This window comes from Seriola lalandi, unplaced genomic scaffold, assembly GCF_002814215.2.
Source record: "Seriola lalandi dorsalis isolate HSWRI2012SDOR001 ecotype SW California unplaced genomic scaffold, Sedor1 jcf7180002054538, whole genome shotgun sequence".
NCBI lineage: Eukaryota > Metazoa > Chordata > Actinopteri > Carangiformes > Carangidae > Seriola > Seriola lalandi.
Genome location: NW_019525091.1, coordinates 72,614 through 93,482, shown reverse-complemented (window position 1 = coordinate 93,482; position 20,869 = coordinate 72,614). Strand labels below are relative to the sequence as shown.

The window sequence follows — 20,869 nt, the reverse complement described above, 5'->3', positions numbered from 1 at the left end:
TGTGTGTTTTCGGGGGGTCAGGCAGTGACAGTAGACAGCGTGGTTCTGTGATGGCAGGATACTGGATCAGATTGCAGCCCGAGCTCCCCCAGTACGCCCAGTACAATGTGCCGCTCTGTTCTCCGCTGCCTGACCAGCTCACATCTGCAGCCGGGGCCCTTCCTGCCTGGAGGACCACAATCACGACGAAAAAAACACACCCACAAAAACAACACGCAGGGCCGCAGAGGTAACACACTCACACAGCCCTGGCAGGGAAAAGTGCACCGATACACCTCGCGAGACGAGGAGTGGCAAATATGAAACTGGACAAGGTAGGAAAACAGACTGCCGCGGGGCACAACCTCCCTTTATTCCTCCTCTTCCCGCTCCGTCGGCCCTTCAGGCCGTAAGCGCTCACAGATGGCCGCGGCCTTCTGATGTGAACGCTGCCCAGTTCCACCGCTGTCACTGAGACAGGAAACAGGAAACAGGGCTCCCGGGCACGTGAGGGAAGCTACGACCCGTGCTGCAGGTAAAGATTACAGTAGCCCATACAGTTATACCTGCCGACAGCTGCACTGGATAAAGTCCAGTGAAAAACACCGTTTCCCTCAGGACGTTTGACACTGACAACCAGACTAATGTTCGTCTACCTTATGTTGATGATTATACTTGATTGTATCTTAAATTACTCTATTATTGTACTGGGCTGACTCTTGTATAATCCTCCTGGTGTTTCCTTCCTGAGGCCTCTTTAGATTTTTATCTCATGGATTTATTTCAACATAAACAGCTAAACTAAACTAAACTAAACTAAACTAAACTAAAATCTTCAACACTGGAGACAGTGATTGTGAGATTAGGTGTGCAGTCATATCTAAGTTGATGAATCATGTCGCAATATATTTCTGATGCTCAATGAAAACCTCACATCTCTATTCAGAAACCTACAGGCAAAGTGACGTGAGTTCATAAACATACTTTGTCTATTCTGGTTTTCTGTTTAATCCTTCAATTGATGTAACACATACAGCCACTAAAACCTGGGGTTGAACCCACACGGAATAATGAGATGCTGTGTGGTGTATAATGGAGCACTGTACTGCGGTGTGGATGCATTTCTTTTCTTTTTTTTTTCAACAGGTGCCCCATGACTGAAACAATCCTGTCACTGTTCCACTCTAACCCGCTCACTTCCACACAACCACAACTGACCAAACATGCGGACCACCAGCTTATTACAGAGCTGATAGGAAACATATGTGATGCTCGGGTTAGCAGTCCCACTGTAAACTGAGGTGCGCTGCCTGAACTGCGACATGTTCCAGGGATGTTTGGATTATAGGAGTTCCCCTCGGCCGCCGCTAGATGGAGCTAAAGCTGGTTTAATTAACGTGGTGACAGGCGGCACTGTGAAGAGAGGCACAGTCAAAGTCTGTTAAAGGGCTGGAGACACATGATGTTACACACACACACACACACACACACACACACACACACACACAGGTGTTTACATGTACACACACTGTACAAACAGACACACACTCACAGGAAAGATAAACAATGCTCATGCTTACTGAAGGAGTAGATATTAATCAGAGTCTACACTGTCAACTAACAACTTGACTAACACAACACACACACACACACACACACACACACACACACACACACTCTGCTGTGTGACCACAAAGCAGCTGCACACACACATTAGACCCTGCTCAGTGAAGGAGTCCAGCTTGTTGTTTCTCTCTTAACGCCAACATGGTACACTAAATAACTTATTATTAATCACAGGAATGGGCTTCAATTAATTCATATTTTCATTATCAATTAATCTGCAAATTATTTTCTCTATTCATTGCTAATGGATTCATCAGCTAATTAATGCAGCTCTAAATAGGAACAAGGGACTCCTGTTAGGGCGAGCATACAGTTAGTGTGTGTACCGTACACACACACCTGGGTCATACTATCACTGCAGACCTGTGAGGGGACAACTGTGGGACTCTCAGTTCTAGTCTTAGATCCTCTCTGCAATCATTTCTGTGTGTGTGTGTGTGTGTGTGTGTGTGTGAGTGTGTGCGTGCGTGCGTGCGCACCCTTTCCTCCTCTGGTACGACTGTGCCAAATACCAGACACACACTCCAGCTGACACATTGACCCCTCACCTCTCACCTTTACACAACGACCACGTTGTTAGACACACAGTTTAAGAGGGATGTGCAATATTGACCACGGATTGCACACCATTCACACACACACACACACACACACACACACACACACACACACACACACACACACACAAATTCACACAATTTTCCCAAAAAAAGCATCATAAATCACAAAAAGACAAATATAAAACTAATTTCAAAACTGAAAACCATGAAGTGAACTCCAGTCATTCCTCAGTCACCAGCTGTGTCCCCGTCCACCCAGCTGACCACGACGGCCAGGAGTATGAGCACAGTCCAGACTGCAGGTTATAATTTCCTGAATGGGGCTCTATAGTTACGATTTATTTATAATGTCTTGTGTACACAGACAGAAAATCCATTATGGGTACCCATGCTGTCAAAGGAGGTTAGTAGGATTTACATTATTTATACATACAGCATAAAATGTTTTTCTCTCTGTTTTTGGGCAGATTAATTATCATGTGGATGTTGACACCATGTGACCATGTCTGTCTGGCAGCTCAGCAAGGAACAAGACCAACACAGAACCGTCCTTTGTGCTTCATGAATCTCAGTAAGTCCTGATCTAGGTGTGAGAGGGGTGGTGGTGGTGATGGGTGGGGGTGGGGGGTGTGGAGGCATTTTAATGACAGTGAGGCGATCCTGCCGTCACAAGTGTTTCACTGAATTCCCCCAATAACATCAAAGACTCAACAGTAAGATGGAAGCTAAATGAACATAACACTTGAAGGAAAATGAAATGTGAGCCTTGACGATCATTTAAAAAGCACAATGTGAATTTATGACATAACTCAAAGTTACAGTCAGTCAGCAAATTCAATATCAACAAATCCAACACAGACTGTGCTGCAGCCGATCTCTTACTACACCAATTAATGATGGGAGATACAATGTCTGCCCTGTCGATGGGTGAAGCACAGCTGGCAGACAGCAGAGTTACTGATCAGTGTACGAGCTTTTCTTTGGGGCCTTTGCTTGCAACATGTTTACGCCTCTTTACTCTCAAGTGTGTGATATGAATGCGACTGCGCCTCTGTCGCCCCCACGTCAGACAGAAATCTGAAAAGGCTCCAGCTTCAAGAGCAGAGAACTTAACTTACATTTAAAATCAGCACTCTTTGTCTAAAGCTAACTGTTACTGCAACAAACAAGGAAAATCAATTACTCCATCACCTGCTACTAACAGTGTTTTACTGAAGCTCTTTATCCTTTGGTCTTAGCTCTTTATACCTGCCTCCATTTGCATTCATTTTAGAGCGTCAGTACCGATGCTTTTCACAGTCCGTGTGGTTTATTTGTCACCGCAGGTCAGCGCCAACATTTACTGTACTGCAGCCTTCTGTGGTTTCTGAGTACCATTCCCTTCTATTAAAGGGTTACTACTAGCATGTGTCCGAGTCCTCTACTGTCCCCAGTGTACCATTATGTGGTCTGTGCCAGTCTGTGTGCGCTGCACAGACGCTGCCGTGCTGGAGTCTTGTGTGGTTTCAGGGCTGGAGGCCACAGTCTCAGTTTGGATCCGAGGGTGGATAACTGACACCACAAGGACCGGGAGGCAGTCGGTGGCTCCCTGTAACGTGCTATCACATGGGACAGACGCACAGTGAGCATGGACGCAAATTATGAAACCCGTCTAACGCTCAAGACTGATAAGACCTGACAGTTCAGCTCTGACTGCACTTAGCTAACAGAACCTGACCGTCCAAAAACAAGAACAAATTCCCAGAAACCAGTTCATGTCATTTACTTTGGTTCAACGATATGAAGAATTCACTGCTGACAATGAAACCGAGATTCCACATTTCTAACCCTGATCACCGGTCACTTCCAATGCAGATTACACAGTATTTGTAGATAGCAGGAAATATTTTACTGCTTATCTTACTGTTTACTTCACTAATCTATCACTCTAATGCTAATAGTTACACAGTTAGTTTGAGCAGAATGTAGCCAATATATTTACATTAAATGATGATATCTGAATACCTACATTTACATCAGCGTCTAGCCAAGAAGGTGACGAGTCAGACTTATAATAAAGAGAAGAGTTACAGCAGTGGGCCACGACTGCATGATAATCATCATCACTGTTTTATAGCGACACCTTTTCACTGTGGAAATCCCCCCCACCCCCCCACATCACACATCTGCCCGACAGTCTGTGGATCTTTACAGCTGTAATTAACCTGCAAAGATATGTGTGAGGAGATGGCAGGTGGAGAGCACTGCTGAGAGGCTGCAGGACGACTTTGACTGACTGTGATTGTGTGTGTGTGTGTGTGTGTGTGTGTGTGTGAGTGAGTGTGTGTGTGGGGGGGTACTGCTCCCTCAGGACTCAAACATTTCAGAACGTCAATTAAATACAAACCCCTGAATATTCACAGACGGTGGGAGATGCAAAATCAAATGTCTGAAAACTGTGTTGTGTAAGTGAACTGAAAAAAAAAACAAACCAGGTATTTAAGTTCAGTTTTTGTTCATGCACTAACGCCGACAGCACGGATTCATTTCCATTGCATTTGGTGGATTAACATGCTAAATGCTATCTGCAGGTTAATAATACTGTATTCTACTCATATTTTTAGAAAAATGGAGATTACGGCATTAGGCCACTTCAAATAGTCCCACATAAGTTATGAAGTTGCAGGGAGAGGTGTATTAAATGCTTTTCTGTGTTCACTTACGTTTGGCATTTCTATAGGCCTAATATCAAACCCAGCACTGTACTGTACTGTACTGTCCTGTACTGTACATCACTGTACTGTAGATCAAAGAGCACACGGCTAAACCTCCAGCAACATTTAAAGCTATTTTCAAATGGACAGACCGTGCCGATGTCTGGAAAAGAGATGTACATTAACATTTCATGTAAAGGCGCACGGCGAGTCTCCACACCCTCCTACACTGAGTTCCTAGAAGCAGCAAAATAACAGTGACTGGGAATAGCATCCTATACAGACAGCCTGTCATTACCAAGTTGGCACACTCTTCCTTCCCTACATCTTCTGCTAAAACAGAAGGCCCCCGAGGATCGACGCCTAACCATCCACACACACATACACACACATACACACACACACACACACACACACACACACACACACACACACACACACACACACAGACCACAAAATCATCACCTATGAAACCAAGGAAGAAAGAAGAACTATCTTCTGCTCTCTCTGTTCCCTCAGGTCTGCTGAGCTGCTGTGGTTCAGCCTGAGAGAAGCTTTATGTAGTTCACAGTTTGAGGGGATGTCATGGTTTAGAGCTGAGGCCTCCAAGGTGTTTGCTGGATGTGTATCTCATCTTTGACTTCTATGTTTTTTTTTTTCTTTTTTAACCACTGTCTGAGCCTTATCTCTCCGTGCAAATGATGAGATTTTGCATCTGTGGTTGAGGTTACGAGATGATGCAGGTGTCAAGGACACAGTCACAGTTTCCTGTCCAAAAAGACACATAAACCTCTCAACAGTCGTGAGTATGAGAGTTAATTATTTTAGGTTTAAACCAGCCTCTAGGTTGAGAGCTAGAGTTACAGAACAGTGTTGAATATGAAAAGGAAATCCTGCATTAATGTAGGTAATTTAAGTTCCCGTCCAAACTAATGTATCTCAAAATCACCAGTAAACTGAGCCCAAAGCTGTCACAGTGTTAGCTGTGTTTACACATTCAGGTGGTTTTCACTTGGTTAATACTCTGTAAACTGCCTGGCATTCATGAGATGCTGACAGGCATCATTCCACTTGGAGAGAAGGGGATTTCTTCGCCCTGAGCCTGGCGTCCCAGGCAGCCTGTCCTCCCAGGTTGTATTTCACAACCAAAGTAGCAATCTTACATTACATATGGTTAAGTTTAGGCTTGAGCAATGGCTGAGGTTTGTTAGTCCTGGCAAAGGAGGTGGAATTTGGAGACAGAATGACAATAAGTCCTGCCTGGGAGGCTCAGCTCAGGGCAACAAAAAGCCTCAATAGTTGCTGAAAGCACCTGATGCACTTGTGTGTGTCAGTTTGATGCAATACAAGGTCTCTCTGCACTAACTGGAGCTAATTTTGCAGAGCAAATGCAGCCAAGTGTCGAGTCAACTCAACTCACCTGCTTATTCCTACCCACCAAACTATGGACAACATGCTGAAAAGTAAAATCTGATTGGTGGATGCTCATTTGATGGGGATAAGCGTTTGACTAGCCAATAAAAATTATTAAACTGGACATATTAACCTGGCCAACTATGGATACATACATAAAATATAATTGTTAAAAATAAAGATGGAAAAAGGATGGAGGTGGATCACCAGAGCCACAGGGGCCCATGGGAAAATGATGACAAGGCAGAGGAAAATCATGGGGGTTAGGTTAAAGCTGCCAGACATGTGACCAACAGAAGCCTGAAATACCACACGCTTCCATACAGTCACAGGAATGAGCTGTCAAAACCCCGCACTGCCACCACATATAGAAGCTCTATTCACCAGCAGAGAGAGAGAGAGGGAGAGGGAGAGAGACAGAGAGAGAGAGAGCGGGGTTATGTTATGTTTAGCCAAACTGAGACAGGCTGCCCTTTGAGGAGCTCCCTGCTTTGAAATGAGGTTGGGGAACATCCATGTCAAGAAAATATTGCCCTCTGATTTTCTCCTTTGAACAAAACTCGTCTTTCATGCCTCTCTCGGCCCACTGCTCTCTGGCTGATGGCTGCGCCTCATCCATCCCTCCTCCTTCTTTTCTAGTCTTCTTTCTCCCAGCGAATAAACATGAAAGATTCTGACCACTTTCTTCTCTAAATCGGTCTTTCACTGCCTGGGTGGGGCGCTGTTATAATTTGCACTAACATCTGCTGCTGCACCACCACCACACTGCGCGCACAGGAACGCGCACACAGACAGCGGCCCAGCGCTTCTGGACAAGTGCGCGCATGTGATCCATTGCGCGCGCACAGGGACGCATGCGCGCACAATGGATCGAACGCAGGTAGAAGGAGTGTTTTGTTTGCGTCACTCTGACAAGATCACAGAGTCAGGTGATTAGAAAAAGATTTTTTATTTATTTATTTTTTACTACAGGCAAATGAAGACTGCGCGCGCGCACCACCTCCACAAGCATCCTTCAAGATGGGAACAGCCTGGCCGGGCGGCTGCACACAGAGGCACATTCACACAGATGTGGCATACATTTCCACACCCTGCACTGGGGGAAAATAACATCCATAGCGTACAGACGCATATACACAAACAGAACTGTACAAAGCTCACATAGACACGGAGACACTAAACGCTTTCACTCCCAAACCCCTGCGACCGAGGTGCTCCGCCGCATAATAACCTATTCATAACAAGCAAAAATGTCTCAGGCTTCCGCCTCCAAAATACACACGGGACACGACGGGAAGGTGCAATCGCCTCTTGCAATCTGAAATTGGAAACGCGGCCAAAGAGTACACTGGAGGGGGGCAGTTTATGTTACAAAAGCCCTCTTGGTGGTTAAGCTGCACCAACTGTCCCTGCAAGCCATCCAAACCAAGTATAAAGAGCCATTGATGCATCTGTCCACGGAAACTTGTAAAACAAATTTATTTCTCAAAAAAAAAAAGAAAAGAAAGTTGGTGTAAACTGAACCTGCGTCTCAACCACAGCAGCTTCTACTTAAACAACAATAACAGCAACGATGGCCAGAGGGTAAAAGTCTTCCAGCTGGCTTCAGATCTGCTGGAGTCAAACGAAAATCACATCATCATTTCAGAGGATAAATGAAACCTGAAAATATAGATTCAAGCATCTTAAGTTTAGTCGTGTTGCTGCACTTTAATAAAAATTAGTTTCGATCTTTAATTAGATGTATTTCCACGGCATGCCGCGTGCCATTCCGCATCAAAAGTCTTCAGTCAGATCTGATGTGGACTCAGGTGAATCAATGGATTCTCTGTGTTAAAAATAACTCAAGACAACTAGCGGTCGCCCGGGGAAGTGCAGAGCATACAGATCATTCCTTCAAGACCATCTACTCTATAACAGTGGAGAGGGGGGGAGAGGAGGGCTTCTAAAACTTCACAACTACTTTAAAGTTAAAATGTCCTGACTGGTAAAAAAAAAAAGTCCATATCTTTATTATCACTATTAAAACTGTAGAAAATGAGCCCGTTGTTCTACACTGGACAAATGCAAAATCAACTTTCCATTCTACAAACGTGATGCAGAAATCCCTCCTCCCTGGGCAACCAGAGGCAGTGATGGGTGGACTGGTGCACAGGCTGAACTGGTAAACACCCAACCAACCCCACACAGTCGCTGCTGCCTGTATCCACAGCCCACTGTAACCAAAGGACAACATTCAACTGCAATACAGAAAAAATAAAAGTACAAGTTTCATAAACGAGACGTTTATCAGACCAACCTCCTCAAAAGCGACTGAAGCAGCTCTTTGCACCATCTTACCCTATGCCCCCCTCCGGATGGGGTGGGGGGTGCGGGGCACAGACGTGCGTAAAATCACCTTCCTGTCAAAACTGAGCAGAATTCTTAATAATGAAATAAAGTTTATTGGAGGATAGATTAGAAAACTTTTAAAAAATGACCAAGAAAGCACCTGGATGTCTGAAATATTTGAGCTCAACTGCCAACCTGTACATTTAGTGAGATGGCACCTGTCAGCACGCGCGCTGAGAGAGGGAGATACGAGGGAAATGAAGTCCAGAGAAGCGAGAAAACTTTTATTGGAAACGTAATAAGGTGTTTGTAGGTTTTCCAGCAGCGAAAAGCAAACGAAAGACTTTAGTAATATCTGTCCTGTTTGATCACTGATTGATGGGGACCTTTGCGCAAGGTTGACGAGATTTCAGGTTCCTGATAAGAAAATCAACTTTTACAATGGAGTCACAAATAGAAACAGAAAAACAACATTGGTGTCATTATTTTTCTTCGTTTGTTTTATAGTGAAGGAAGTTTACAGATCTCATATATTTCCACTCACTCAGATTTTTATATTTTAACTGTCAAAATCAGTTCATCAAGTTGCCCAGTGGTGCTTTCAGGAGTTTGACTTCAAGTGTAGAAAGCAGAGATAGATTTCTAAATATGCAGGTATTGACGCAACAAATGCCAGTAACATATTTGGATACTGTGGAAGAAAAATCTAAAGAAGCCTGTCAGGTGCGCAAATGTCCGATAATGGATGAGATGTGCATTTATTACGCACACGCTTAATCCAAGTAGACAGCGAAGAACGGAGACGTTTGAGACGGGAAAAAAAACCCCAAAGGTTTTTTAAAAATCTGCCGAAGTATCATTTAAAAAGCTCAAAAAACATCATAACTATTAAGAAGAGAAACCGTCTTACCTGCCCGAACCACGGTCGTTTGGCACACAGCGAGCGCCACGGCTACCAAGGCGAAGGATGAGAAGTCCATGCGCCATGGTCTCCGTTTCTTCCGGAAGGGACAAGCTCCAATATCCATAGTGCTGCGGTAGTTTGCCGGCCTGGTCGAGCTGTAAATGCAGGATATGTTGGAAGTTATCCTCTCACGGAAAGCCAGCCGACGAGAGGGACCCGACTGAACCTTCTGCGAGGCAACGGACAAAAAGGCACGCCTCTGGAGACGTCTCTACCTCTCTCCCGGAGACTTTCCTTAATGGGTTACCTATGTCTGTCTATGTTAATGCACAAAACCTACACACTAAAAGGGGTTTGGGGTGAATAAATATCTTTTATTTTAACGTTTAACCCCTTAGTGCTAAAGCCCCATTGAGTCAGATTGGGTACAAGTACCCAAAGTGGAGAGAGCAGCAGAGAGAGACCTGGAATCACGCTCTCTCTCCCTTCTCTCTCTTTCCCTCTCCCCTTCTTTACTTTCTCCCACGAAGAGTGAGAGCGTGTGTGTATGTGTGTGTGTGGAGAGAGAGAGAGAGTGAATGGCAAAGGGGGTAGAGAGAGGGCGTGCGTAATTGCGCCCTCGACGCACGCAGATCGACGTTGTCCGGGGGAGCGTCTGAGATTGCGAGCTGAACGTTTTTAATGATAGGCCTATACAAATACTTCAGCTCACACTCATGACAATGACGCCCTTCTTTTCCGCGGTGAGTGAGTGGTTTAATGTTGCAGTCAGTGAAAACCTCCTCTCCTGTCCTTCTCTGATTCTCTCCTAATTCACTGATAACGGCTGGCAGAGTGTTTCTCTTTACCTCCTTTACTTCTGGCTTTCTTGTCTTTGTATCTGTGGCGTGTAAAGTCTGGATTTATAAACCATGAAGGACCCTTCAGGTAAATGCTACAGTAGACAGCAGGACCCGCACGCACGGAGCTGTGCAGCAGCTGAGAGTGAGCGTTCGGCCAGCCAATCAGGTTTCTGTCCGTGTAACTCGCCACGCCCCTTTCATCCCAGCCTTGGAACGCTCCTCCGGTTCTGATTGGTCAGTCCCACGTGGCCTTGTTTTGCAGCATCAGCTCAGGTGCGCATGGAGAGAGAGAGAGAGAGAGAGAGAGAGGAGGAGGAGGAGGAGAGAGAAAGAGGAGTACAAATGATTTGTGAATACTTTGTTTTGTGTAATGAACGTGTATCTGCCAACTGAACTATCGCTCCTCTCTCCTCCGAAAGTTTGACATTTGGAAATAAAATGTTTTATCTGACCAAACATTATGGTCAAAGACTATAATACTCAAACCAAGAACCCACCTTCACCTGTTGCCACCTGCCTTCTATTGCTTCTTCAGGCTCAGGCCAACCCAGGTCCAGACCCCAGCTCTCCCCTGTGAGATGCCCCCTGAAGGTCTGCATCCTGCTTTCCCTGGTCTAGGCTAGATAAAAAAAATCTATTAAAATGTGTAAATATATATAGGATAAAAAAGTTAAGCCAACAATACTGAGAGTCTTACACCTCCCTACCTTGTCTGTGGCTCTTAATCCCAAACCCATTTGTTCCTAGTGAAGTGGTAAATCCTAAAGATCACAAATATATTGTTTGAATTTCAAAAATGGATAAATAATTTCCTATAACTGCTGGACACTGTTTAGCAAATGTTACTCAGACAGGAGGAAATTGTGCATTTGTTGGGGACTATTGATATTCACTTGCTTGACTGGTAAACACTGTATTTACAGCAGCAGGTGTGTGTGGGATTGACCCACATTAAACTATGGTGTGTTTTTCATAATTAAGGGATATGTCTGAGAGTGCAAAGCTGCAGCTCACTGAGTTTTGTTCTTATAGATTTTGGAGCTGCTGTGCACATACGAATAAGATTCATCAGATGTTTATGATATTCAGTTTTCAGGCCGCTAAATGCATTTGGTTCCAGAGACGTATCAAACCACTGAGACATAAACTTTAAACCGACTCTGGCAGTAATCTCAGAGACACATTCCTTTCAGCATTTCAAAGTCACTTTCATATCCCTACCTGTCATAAACACTTAACAGCATCTCCTCCGCACGTTTCAAAGCTATTTGCTGTGCCAGCCGTCTGCCTTGTAAACGCTCCTGTGCTCACACAGCTCATGCTTACTCACTTTCTTTGAATGCAGACTTCACATCCAGAAAGCAATAATTAACCATAATCACCCCTCGATGCTCTATACCACTCTGTCTCACTACCTCTCATTTCATCCCCACATCTCTGTCTGATTCTCTGAGGGGAAAGGAGGGGAGGGGGGTGTTTGCATTCTGTGGTATTTCCATCAAAGCCCCCCTTACTATCATTCAGCGACAGAAAAACTGTAAAACTTAACTGCTTTCAGTTACCTTACATTAAATACATTCTGACGACAGGCGGGTGATTATCTTCTAAAGTGAAAGCAACAAACTCAGATCTTTTTCAACACCGCAACAAAGCAATTTTCTTTTGCTGTTCTGCCAATATTAATCCAATGGCAAAAGTGTTTAGAAGTCACAAGATGTTTTATCAGGTTCGAGTGTCCTTTGGTTGTGAAGAGCTGGTGTGACGCTGCATTCACAGTCCAGATGACTTCCATAAGATTTGTAGAAAATGGACTTGCAACATGACGAGTCAGACACATGTATGTGTGTGTGTGTGTGTGTGTGTGTGTGTGTGTCATGGATCTACAAGTCACCTAATTTAAAGAAATTAAGAGAAAAGCAAGTAACATTTTTCTTGTAAGTGTTAGAAAGTTTCTTTCAGTTTATATTTGACTATTTATTCAGTGCTCTCCTGTGTTAGTTCATTGCACACTGCTCGTCCTAACAGGACACACAGTTATTATGTGGATCTAACCGTTCCATTATGTAGTGTGGTCTCACAACACAAGGTGACCTATGTGGAGCTTAGATTAGTGTTATCAATCATAATATTAAAACTAAAAATTGAAAAGTTTTTATTGAGTCTTAACTGTGGTTTTAAAGCTGAAACATTTCTTTTAAAGGCATCATCAGTATCATGGTCAAAGTGATCAAGTCTTTGGGTTACTTATACTGAATACGCTGCAAGTCAGACTCACCAGGGTGAAAATCAGAGCGGGACGTCACCTACAGTGAAGATAAGAGGCAGCAGACTAAACACAAACATGCTACAACCCCCCATTACAACCCAGACGCCCGCGTCCCTGTATAACACTGCTGTAGCTGTTGAGTGGGATAGTGAACGTCGCCGGGAATAATCTGTAGCGTCGACACTATAAACCATGACTGTAAGATAAAGTGATAAAAGCAGGTTAATACAATATTCATGAATGTGACACACAGACTGACACACAGGCTACAGACAGTAGCTTTTACTCATTTGATTCAACAGATTCAGATTCATGTAGCTGGAAGTCGGTCACGCTTCATCAAAAGTTTGTGCTCGTGTATGTACTCATTCAAGCATTAAATCATATTTTTGGTGGACTCAGTGATTATATTAAAGCTGTGAACGGTGGAAGAGTTTCATTAATGTTATTGTAAAGGATTTTCAACCCTGATCAGAAGACTTAAATAACATCAGCATCGTATCTTGCCCATCGACGACTTCAGTCTGTTACATGGGTTGAACTTTTGTACTGTACGTACCATAAGTCTCAGCATGGATACTTCAAAGGCTTCTGACTTTTCTTTTGATACATTATGTGATGTTTTTTGGATCCATGGGCTGATTTAAAGACTCCAGCATCTCTTCGCCCACAACATATGTCGAGTTAATGCTAAATTCCAGAAAAAGAGAAAAGGGACACGCTCTAAATACGATGGCCATGTTTAAGGTTCTGTTCAGTGGTAATGTGCTGTCTATGATTTTGAATACAAGGCTGCCAAAAGAAGAAAATTGTACAGCCCCTCATAAGAAACTACAGGGCTGAGGTTTGATGTATATAGAATGAGAAGGAGCGGCCGTTGTGTGATCATTCTGTCAAACCATCAACTACGCTGCTGCATCCAGCAATTATCCATCAGGAATCATATGGAGGCTTAAGGCTTAGGGCCATTTTTAAAGCTATATATTCCTATATGAGAATATAGAATTTCATGTTCTTGGATGTTAACAAAAACCAGGAGAGTTCTCTATGTTGAAATCAAAAATGTAAATAAAACAAAACCGAGAATTTGTCAATTCCCTGAATGCCAAAGTTATTTTCCTCCATTTGTACACTGTTGCTCCACAGACCTGTTGTTTTCGCTGCGAGGGTAAATCAGAAAGTCCAGGAAACGCTCCCTCAGTGTGGCAGCTCGGGGTTTTCATCTTCGGCTTCCTGGACACAGAGGATCGAGTGTTTTCTTTTTTTGAGGACAGGCTGTTTGGTTCTGAAAGCAGATGCCACAGGCTGTAAAGAGAGACACCCCAGGAGACATCTGTGGTATGTGCTTGTGCTAGACTTTTTGCATGTGCACTCACATTCAAAGGATTGTAATCACCCCTTCTGTTGTTTCCACAGTCTCATCATGGACGGGACAGAACGTGGTGGTCTGGTCTGTTGTTTGTTTATTACAGTCCAGGATCAATATTCCTGGATTACAATCACTGCTTCTGTTTTCCACTGACTGTAGTTATCTGATCGACTGTATTTGAATGCTTTTGTTGATGTTATTGACTTTTATCACGACAGATTCAGTTTTTCAATGATTCATTTGAGTCTTTTTGGTCTTTTAATTTGAAGAAATAATCCGTCCACATATTTAATTTAAATCTTTTTTAACAATGATGAATGATGAATTTTTATCTTGTCTTTTAAATGAACTGTATCCTATCGTATTGTATTTCGCCTGTTTTATCATATATGTTATGATAATTTGCTTTTATGTAAATAATTTAGTGTTGCATTTTATCAATGAATCGTTCAATACAACTTAAATTTATCATCAGAACTAAAGAAACTACACTTTCTCCCATAAAGCCCAAAGAGAAGATGTGGTGAATCCTCCTTTTTCAGACAAGGGTTTTGTGATGTTATCATTCAACTTCTGTATATGTCAAAAATAAGAAAGGTTAACATTATTCATCAGTGTCTTCTGACATCCAAACCGAGGCTGTGTGTGTCTCCGACTATAAACCAGGTTCACAACAACAGCAGCTTTAGCAGGTGCCTACTTGTTATCAAACTGATTCTGTGGTTTGCTTCCATTTACCTTGACATTCTGCAGGTGAGGTGGCTTGAAGTGGATTCAGTCAGCGACTCGACGTCTGGATTTGAAGAGCAAACTGAAGGAAAAACATAAAAACACAGACAACAGCAACATGAGGCATAGAGTAATGATTGTTAATTAATTCTTTTCAGGAAGCAATATACTGTGGTGGTGGTTGCTTGTACAGTCAGAACCTGGAGCTGTGGAGGGGGGAACAAGTGTCTGTTGAACACGTCAAACACAGATGTGTGGAGTGTAAAACTACCAAGTAGTGTAGAGGGAACCACAGGGCGACAGGGAGACATCAGACATCTACAAGCAGCACCTGGATGGTGTCACATGCTGCCTGGTCGTATCATTCACCTGCAACCAAGAGGTTGTTGTGTGGCTGGTCATTTTTACTTTCTAGGTAAAATAAAAGTCATTATATAATTGTTAGAATATAACAATGCACATATATCCACAAGTACATTTTTGATGTGTCACTTCCTGTGATCAAACATGTGCACAGCTGTACAGTTACTGTATGATGTCATCTGCTTTAATACGGTGGCACTGTGGCATCTCGTTATTATTCTGCTGTTACAGCATGTAAGATGGAAATAATCTTGTCTGGTGCAGTTTTAGTATCCAAAGTCTTTCATACACACCCTTAAACCAAATGCAGAATAAAACAGCCCTGCCTTAGCAACAGTATGATCCACACAACCTGCTGAGTATTCATTTTATAGAGGTACCACAAATTCCAAAGAACAGGAATTGCATGCATGCTCCCACCAGCGGCATGACTTCATCATCCTAAAACAGACTTAATGGCTCATACCAGTGACCACTTCACCGAGAGGTGAGGCGGCTGAAATGATGCGATGGGTTAAAATGCTCCCGACATCAAAAGGCAGGTGCTTCCACGTGAGTAGTCCAGAAGACAATCTGTGCAACAGGTCAATGTGAACCTGGCAATTACACAATTAGGTTTCCGTGTCAGCTATATTTGAATTAATAAAGCCTTATAATTTACTGGGCAGTAATTTAAGGCTTGTAGCAAGCCAGAGACCACAAGGTTTCCCTGCGGGGAAGCTCCATCAGACACGGCCACCCACCAAACTGACTCAGTGCCGTCTGACACTCCATCCAGTCAGACGGCACTGGAATCCGGCTGGCTGTAATGTCAGAGGGTGACTAGTATCCAGCCGATACAGTGGTCTGCTGTGGCAACATCTGGGTCAATGCAAGCGAGAGAGTCTGAGACGAGGGCCTCTGCAGCAGGAGAGCAAGAGATGGCGTTAGCTCTTGGGAGACGGATTCAGCAAGTGCCTGTGGGCAGCTCTCTCTGTGCGCTATTTCCAAAAGAAGAACCTTGTAATTACAATAAAGCGGCCATATTATATTGCTGACTTCCTTGAAAAGTCTGTATTTTACTGGGCAGGGCTGCAAACGCACACACACCCTGCTAGCCACAACACACCGAAATAGATCAGAGCAGGGGCTGGCCTGGGAGGAAACGGAGAAAAGGGAGTGGACTGATACTCTCAGCACTAACAGTGGGGTCAAAGAGTGTGAGTATCCATGTGAGATGAATACCCGCTCTGCTCGGCCCGGTGAAGCTGCTGGAGGTGCGCAAGGCCAGGTGAAAAAAGGGATTTTACACAGAGAATGGGTCAGTGATTTAGGATCTGGCCACCGAACACACCCAGCTAACCACATACCTCGAAATAGGCAGGAGAGGAGGAGGAGGAGGGAGGAGGAGGGAGGACAAGGGGTGACGAAGGGGCAGAGCGAGGGGGGGGGGGTACAGCAAGGGTACACAGGAGTGGGTGTGTTCTTCTGTGTGGGGTGAGTGTTCACGAGCTCTGAAGTTTGCGTGCCAACTGATGTAGAACAGCATGTGTGTGTGTGCGAGAGACACAGTTTACATGTGAGCACACAGTGTATTTTAAAGTTATTTTTAAAGTATACTAGTCTTTTGATTTTTGATAAACTAAACTAAGCAAAAAAAAAAAAAGAAGCAGTGTGTGTTCCTTTCTCTCTCATTCTCAGCATTTCTTTGGTGTACACGTGTTTCATTACTGGCTTTCAACGCTTAGCAATTCTTTGTTGGGACTTTTTACAGGCAGCTTCTTTACCTTCTGACGTTAAATATAGCAATAAGTGAACTCTAAGATTTGCTCAATTAAGCAAAAATGACTCACTGTTAGAAGGTAATTTGCCCAGATGGTACATAATGGCTGGAATAATAAAAGGCAATTAGAAGAGCTGATGATATAGCATGAGCCAGAAGGATGAAAATAGGCTATACTGAGCCACGAAATAAATGATTTCAACATATACAGTACATGAGGAGCAGGTTTCATATACAGTGTATTCATTTGTAATATAAATTCACCACACTGAGAACCTCATTGTGCAGAAAAGATCCATATCTAAACACTGAAATACCTGGAATTCTAAGAAGTGTGCCGACAAGTAAAGGTAATTCTTTTTTTTTTTCTCATAAATGCTGGTGAATATTGCCTAAGCCTGAAATAACCACATCTAGATCTGCATCTAAATACCAAAACCCTTAAAGTGAAACATAGCCAGAGATGGAGGAGGGATATAGGACTGGCAGGTTTGAGGGAACTGCTGCTGCCTGGGAGGGGACGTGAGGGCCGTGGAAAGGTACAGGTCCAAAAAAAATCACAGGAATGAATAGAGAGAGAGAGAAAGAGAGAGAGAAGAGAGGAGAGAGGAGAGGAGGAGGGAGGATGGGTGGGCAGAGAAGGGGTGGTGGGGGGGCACATAGGCATGCAGAGGGTGAGAGGGAATGAATGAGGGCCATTGATAAAGAAGGAGTGAGCGGACGGAGGTGAGGGGAGGCAGAGAGAGAGGGAGAGAGAGAGAGCAAGAGGGAGGGAGGAGGCATCAAAAGGTATTTACACATGGAGATTCCAGAAAAAAAAAAAAAACTTGAGGTGGGGAGGGAAAAGGTGGAAGCATGGGAGGACGGAAGGATGGATAGACGCATCTCTAACTGACCCACTGACTAAAACACAGGGTGGGACCTCGGCGACTTTGACACAGCAGCATATTTGTGTCTTTAGAGCCGCAGGTTTTTCCACAAATGAAGTCACCTCAACAGCTGTCAGCGCCGTACACAGCGGCCCACAGTGAGGGCCGGGGCCGGGCCTCCCTCACAATGACTGTGCAAAGGCTACAGCAGTTTAGAGACGCCACCGGAGGTCCCGCCAAGTCAGCAACATTAGGGGTTATTCTGTTCCAATATATGTTAGGGCGGGTGATATAACACTTCTGAGGGGGACTTTGTGGTCGGTCTGCACAATCACCAGAATCAGCTGACTCTTATATGAAAGGCTTAAACAGATATGACCTGAAGCGTGACCTCAGTGTCCCCTACACCGGCTCCGTTAAATGCGACTGACAGTGGAGATGAGAAAGTTTCCATGTTCTACTGTTTCTTTTCGTGGGATGTTTAAAAAAAAAAAACAAACCTCTTATGTCTGTCTCCAGTTTGAGGAAACTTTGGCACATCTAATGGGTGAAATGGCCACATCACATCCTATCAGCGCACACGCTGGAGAGGCAGCTGAGGACAGGCTGACAGGCAGGCAGCACAAGATTTCAGTCCGTTTGTGCGTCCACACGTCTGTGCCGGGGTGTGTAAATCTGGCCAGAGCCTCCGAGACTAGAGAAGCCCGGACAGATCACCTGTTTGCAGAGATATACTGTCAGGAGATAATACTGTATAGCACCACGCTATTATTTAGACTCGCTTAATTAGGCTGAATATAAGGACGTACTCTGGACAGAGCCACTCAAACACAGATAGATAATGAAGAGGATCAGGACGACAGTGGAGAGTAATAACCACACTACTGTTCCCTAGTCGTGGGTACATCAGCTCCACATACACATGCTCCAATTTAGTTTCTACACGACACGTGAGTGTGTGAAAATCATGAAGAAACAATAGCTGCAATGAATCGGGTGGAACTTCACTGGAAACACAACTCGGTGAGGTTTAACACTTCCCCCGTTACAAGCTGCAGTTTCCTGTGAAAAAAACAAAACTCCTCGCGTAAAGAAAGAGCTCCTTATTGACTCCATCTCTAGAAAGAGGTGATTCTGAATGAAAAACAAGGCTGTCTTGTGGTTTTTTTCTTCATTGTAAGGGATGAAAGCGGAGAAGTAGCAAGTATGTGAAGCATTAAAGGTATTCAGCTGGTTGAACGGCGGAGGGACAGAGGGGCAACAAAGCCTGGCTGTAACCCAGACCAGTCAGATGGACACGGTGAGGTCGAGGCGAAGGTCAGGTGGGTCATCTTCCCATTAGAGTGACACCTTGCTGTACCTGGCCCAGCTGACCATTACAAAGAACTGTGGAGGAACCGGAGGAGTGGCCTGGAGCTCCGAGACTATTTTCACACCGGCTGCTCAGCTGCTCTTCTCCAGGCCGCGATGACCTGCGGCCTCAGTGCTGCATTCATCTGTCGATGGTGATGAGGTGCTTCTATAACAGCAACACAAAGTAGGAAAAGTGATTCATTCATAAATGAGATATCCACTGTTAGGAAAAAAGCATCAATTTGAATAAAGAAATGAAGACTAAGGAAAATTCAGTTTGAGACATGTCAAGGAATTGACCTACAGTAAGGGGTTGGCTATGTTTTGCTTTTTGAGCTTTACACCACTTTGGTTCTAATTTATCTGAATGAATCTGAATGAATTTATCTGAAGGGGAACGGGTAAAGGTTGGAAATAAACAAAAGAAGAACTTAATATATGTATGTGCTTATAATACATCTGAGCCTGTTATATATACAATGGTAAGTCTGTCAGTATGCAGCGACTGACAGTGACTGACAACAACTCGAAATATCTCCATCAAATCAGAACAGAAATGATTCCACTGCCATGTTAAAGACTACAATATTATCTTCTAACACCTCAAACAACAGATTGCCATCACGTATACTGAACTGCAGGTAACCATAGCAACAATAATGATGTTTCATGCTATGTCACCAGTTAGCCTCCATTCCTTTATATCATTTGGTAAGTTGTCATGGTATAAGCGTGGGAGAACACTCAGAGGCGTCTCATTTAAGACAACAAAGGGTTTGGCATCGGACAGCTGGTTGACCTCCTTCCTCCTCCTCAGCATACATTATCAGATGAGGTCCAGTTACGAGCTGTTTCTAACGGGAAACTGAGTAACTGTGTTAGCGAGCTGACATCAGTGAAGCTACCAGTCTGACACAACTGACACTTTGTCTTTTATTTTGCTGAACTCGACAGCAGATTAAATGACTGATGCTACGACCCACGTGTTGGAGCAGAGACTGTATATGTTTAGATAGTGCACCTTTTTAATTTCTTTACACTAAGCCCTGATTTCAGCCAACAGACCTCCATGATGGCCTTCTTAATGTGACATTTCTGGTCAAGCATTGAGTATCTAATAAAATGTATACAGTATAATATTGTTTTATTATAAGTATACTGCGTTTATTGTTGTCCTGTCTGTCCTGCTGCACTATGAACTCGCCGCACAAGTTCCTAACAACTTGTGTGTTGTGACGTAAAATAAAGTTAAACTCTCCTCTCCTGACTCGTCCTGAACAGAAAACCTAGAAACTGCTTCCACAGATCAGTGAAGGTTCAGGTCCGCTCCGACAGAGCCCGCTGACAGAGGGACTCAGCCGGCCCTGGTCAGTGAGGAATGCACCGGGGGAGAGGGAGGGAATGTACCACGGGGGTGTTGAGGAAGGGGGTGGGGTGGCAGCGTAGGAAACACAGAGGGGGGAAACAGAGGGGTCTTTTGTGAGACAGGAAGCCGCTGAGACCGGGGCCCTCTCTCTGGGTACAGTAGTGGAGCAGAGAGAAACCTGGGATATGGGAAAGATGTGACTGAAGGGATGAAGACGAAGTGCACTGAGGAGGGAAGAGAGCTCAGTGAGTGGAGGACATGACGGAGGAGAAGACCCCTGAGAGGTGGAAGAAAGAGGGCTGAGTGATGGAACAAGACGCAAGCTGAAGGATATGACTGATGTACGGTGCAGTGGGAAGGGTTATATTCTGTTATATCCAGTGCCCACAACATTATTTTCCCATTAAACAGCATTAGATGATTGAACGTTCGAGCGTTTGCAAA

General features: G+C 44.1%; 1 protein-coding gene across 7 annotated transcripts in view; it reads right to left on the bottom strand.

The window, feature by feature from the left end:
• Window positions 1–10,654, bottom strand: part of col11a2 (collagen, type XI, alpha 2) — a 48,051-nt gene extending 37,397 nt beyond the window's left edge. For 2 of the 7 annotated variants that reach the window (XM_023414660.2, XM_023414661.2), the window contains exon 1: window positions 9,513–10,654. In XM_023414660.2, the coding sequence (XP_023270428.1) occupies window positions 9,513–9,630 (118 nt within the window). In that variant the 5' untranslated portion in view covers window positions 9,631–10,654. The remainder of the gene's footprint in view (window positions 1–9,512) is intronic. The other 5 variants (XM_023414662.2, XM_087176160.1, XM_023414664.2 and 2 more) reach the window with 5 other exon arrangements.
• Between the last annotated feature and the right edge of the window lie 10,215 nt (window positions 10,655–20,869).